The sequence below is a fragment of the Eurypyga helias genome, unplaced genomic scaffold, assembly GCF_000690775.1.
Source record: "Eurypyga helias isolate BGI_N326 unplaced genomic scaffold, ASM69077v1 scaffold849, whole genome shotgun sequence".
Taxonomy (NCBI): Eukaryota; Metazoa; Chordata; class Aves; order Eurypygiformes; family Eurypygidae; genus Eurypyga; species Eurypyga helias.
Window position 1 is genome coordinate 18,015 of NW_010269921.1, and position 3,754 is coordinate 21,768.

Consider the following 3,754-nt stretch of genomic DNA (forward strand, 5'->3'; position numbering starts at 1 on the left):
GAGGAGAGCTGTTGCTCTGTCCATAGAGATCAGTGCCTATTACAATCAGCCGTCCCGCCGAACCCACTACAATAATGTCTTGTTTGAACTCCCCCGGGACGTTGAAGTTGAGCGTCACCGTGCAGCAGACGCCGCCTTCCAGGACCATCTGAAACGTACAGAAGTCGTCGCTGGTGATCTGCCGTATCCCCTTGATGTGGTCTGTCTGCTTCACGAAGGTCTTGAGCAACCCGTGCACTTTCACGGCCTTCTGGCTGGTGAGGAAGGTCAGGAGGTCGATGATATAGGTGCCGACGGAGTGCAAGCCCCCGCCTCCCATCAGGTCATCACAGCTCCAGTTGTACTTCTTGCCTAGCAGGCTTCCGCTGTGAACCTGCACCTCGCACACCAGCAGCTCCCCTACATAACCCTCCTGAATCAGCTGCTTCATCTTCACGAAAGCGGGCAGGAAGCGCAAAACGTTCCCCATGATGCTCATGAGCTTTGGGTAATAATGAGCCGCAGTCATCATCCTGAAAGCATCCAGGGGAGTTGCCGTTCGGTCACAGATGACATTTTTCCCAATACCTGAAAAACAGATTAAAACAAAAAATCATCAACAAAAACATACTGACTGAGAAAACTGAAAGCCTCGAGGCTACTCTTAAAGACTAAGCCAAGGAGAAAGATTCTTGAAGGAAGGAAACGTTTCAATATGGCATTAAAGGCATAAAGATCTCTGGCACGTTTCCAAAACGCGTGTCAGAGTTCCTCCAGCACCACAGCGAAAATGTATCCCTCATTATTTTCAAAATGCCCTCTCACCTAAAAATAGCATGAAAGCGAGGGCCTGGGCAGTTAAGAAACTGAGCTAAGGTAAGGTGGACCGCTACCCCACATCTACCACCTTCTGGAGCAGGTACGAAACCAACCACTCCCACGCAGCCATCTCACCGACGTCTCTTCTGGGATAGCCTGCCTGTGAGTGGGCTTCTGAGACCCGCACCTGAGGTTCAGATTCAAACCCCTGAAGCGTACGAGCAGCACGGCCACACGTACGCAGCAACTTAACGTAGGTACACTGAAAAGGCTGGGCTTGTCCTCTCAATGGCCTTGTCCCTTTGTCTTTCCTGTTCAGAATAAGAGGCTCTGGCTGAAGAGGGAGAAGTACTGGGCTTGTTGCTTGATTTAAAGTGTAGAAATTGCTTCTCACTCATAAAATGCCACACTATTCTGACAATGGCACTCTTTTTTTTTTTTTGAGGCAGCTCTGCTGAAATGGCAGCAGCGCATCCTCGGTGCCAAGGGAGAGCCACGATTGCTCTAAACCAGGTCAAACGTAGCTGTAACAATCTGTTCCCTCACAGAATTGCCCATATGGGCACACTGTTTACCGAAGCTTGCATGACAGTTCTGTTTTATCTGGCCATCAAGGTGCGCAGCTGAATGCAGTGCAGGCTGAGATGCCTCAATAATGGGTTTATTATTGATTTCTCCTCGTCAAATACTTCCATTCTGTACCCATACACACATACAGTGACAGAGGCTCCAGTCCCCTTTTTAGTTGCATACAAAGATTGGTTTTACATTTAATGAGCAATATTAGATGAGCGATACAACACCTCATCACAATAGATATGAACTTGCCTTGAGAGCCTCGGGCTATAGCTGGAACTTTAAAAGAGCTGAATTTGGAACCTGTCCACTGGAGTCCAGACAAATAAATCTGGTTACTCGCTAAATCACTTCGTGTTTTGATTCTCTTTCACAGACAGGTGAGAAATCCCTTCTTTAAAGAGTTGTTGTGAAGATAAAATTTTACATGTTTTGGAGCTGTTGGGATGAAGTCATATAAATACAGACAGATGGTAGGGATCTGCCTGAGCCCACTTAGATGAATATTTAACAGCCTGACTAGAAGAAGGGGGTCACACAGTCGAAACAGTCAATAACCAGCTTATCCACACTGCCTATTCCCTGTCTTTGTCTGCTGCTATTTGAGTAACTGGAACTGGAGGGAGGGCTGTCACCACTGAAGTGGCAGTTACATCTAGTTAACAGACAAGAAGGGTTCCTTCAACTTGCTCCTGTTTACCATCTACTTCATCAGCTAAGTAGGGACGTGCTCATTTTCCTCTTATATTAGGCAGGAATCCTCTATTCAGTGGCCACAGTCTCCCCTTCTCACTTTTCTCTCTCACCTTTACAGACTGCTACTGGTGATGGAGTTGACATTTTCAACCTTGTAGCACTTCATTTCCTGCTCCTGAATGTTATTTTTCTGCATGTGTTTGATACTGGAGAAAGCATTCATCCACCTGCCCTATATTCCTCTAACTGGTAGCTCCAGCTATGCTGCTTCATACCCATCACTGAAAGCAATGGTCTTCTTTAAGTTACACAGGCTCTTTGCAGAAAGGTTTTAGTCTGACAAATTACTTACCGAAATAAGTGAAATCTTAGACAAAACTCACCCCCTTTGTCAAATCTTCCTGAAATGGTCATTTTCCCTCCAAAGAATCTATACGTACTACGTCATCATCTGACCTGTTCACCAATGATCCGCAAGCATCATTTTCTGCCTCAGTTCAGCTTGCATCATTCTGCCTCGCAGGCGCCTGTCGCATTTTATCTGGGGTCTGTGCAGGCACTAAGCTCTCAGGATACGCAGCTCTACACATGCGCTCGTGAGGAACCCGGTCTGCTTTCATTAGAAATTGCAGCCTGGGGACAATCTTGTTGCTGTGTGTTCAGTGCCGTGCAACGTGGGGGTCAGTCCTTCACTGTGTGGGGCTGGGAAGACTTGGGACTGACACAATACGAGTATCAAATGACGATTAAAAATTTTGAAGGAGAAGCCTATGGGTTTCTACAGCCCTTACATCAAGAAAAATAGCTACTAGGAACAGGCACACATGCAGAGAAAAGGGAAGAGCCTTAAATATTTGTATGGAGACAGGGAAAAGGTGACGTCTTATACATGCTCCTTCCACCATTTCAACCTTTTTGGAAAGGTTGAAACCTTTTCATTACAACAAATCCAAAATGCAAATGTTTTGAGAGCCTTCCCGTCCCTGTGCATGTGCTGATAATACATGCTGTGCTCTCATCCCTGTCAGGGATTTAAACAGATTTTTGCTTGGTGCCCAGAAAGCTTTTATACCCTATTAAAGCTTGTGCAGGTTCTTTCAGCATGACGCTGCTCAGCCCTTGAGTCTGTGCACACTACAGATCTTTGTCTCCTCTGTAGCTGCAAATCTGCAAGCAACCACATTAGCTTTCCTGAAGCAGGGAGAAAACATGAAAGGTTTATTTAATTTAATTTAGAGAATACTCTGGTGTGTTTATGCAGCTAGAATAAGAAACAGGCAGATCAAAACGCCATAGTTTTCTGCTTTCTTCCCTCTGCTCCCTTCTCAAAAGGAGAAGGAAAAAAGGCATCTTCCCTTTGAGCCATTCTCTAAAGCAGAGAGAGGCAGTGCAGAGGGCAGTGTGTGAGGAAAGCCTCACTATCCAACACTGACAGTCTCATGGGAAGGCGTGCTCTGACTGCAGGTGCTGCCGGGGGATTCTCTGGGAACTGATCCCCTTCTCCTGGCCTGGGGGTACGGTTTAAGGCAGTCCACCTTTGGACAAGACTCTCTAAGAAAGGTCTCGTCATTATAGATAGATAATGATAACACACTCTGTCATGTCTTCTATCCATTCTATACTGCTCATCGTTCCATCCATGTGTTTTGCCACATCTTTGAAAACCACACCAGTGCAGACAGCA

The 3,754-nt window shown here is 46.2% G+C and overlaps 1 protein-coding gene across 1 annotated transcript in view; it reads right to left on the reverse strand.

Annotated features, from left to right (window-relative positions):
* LOC104514518 (glucose-fructose oxidoreductase domain-containing protein 1-like) overlaps positions 1–559 on the reverse strand; it is a 1,293-nt gene extending 734 nt beyond the window's left edge. The window contains 1 exon segment of the mRNA XM_010158234.1: positions 1–559. This exon segment is cut by the window's left edge and continues 35 nt beyond it. Coding sequence (XP_010156536.1) covers positions 1–511 — 511 coding nt within the window. The 5' untranslated portion in view covers positions 512–559.
* Positions 560–3,754: the final 3,195 nt, after the last annotated feature.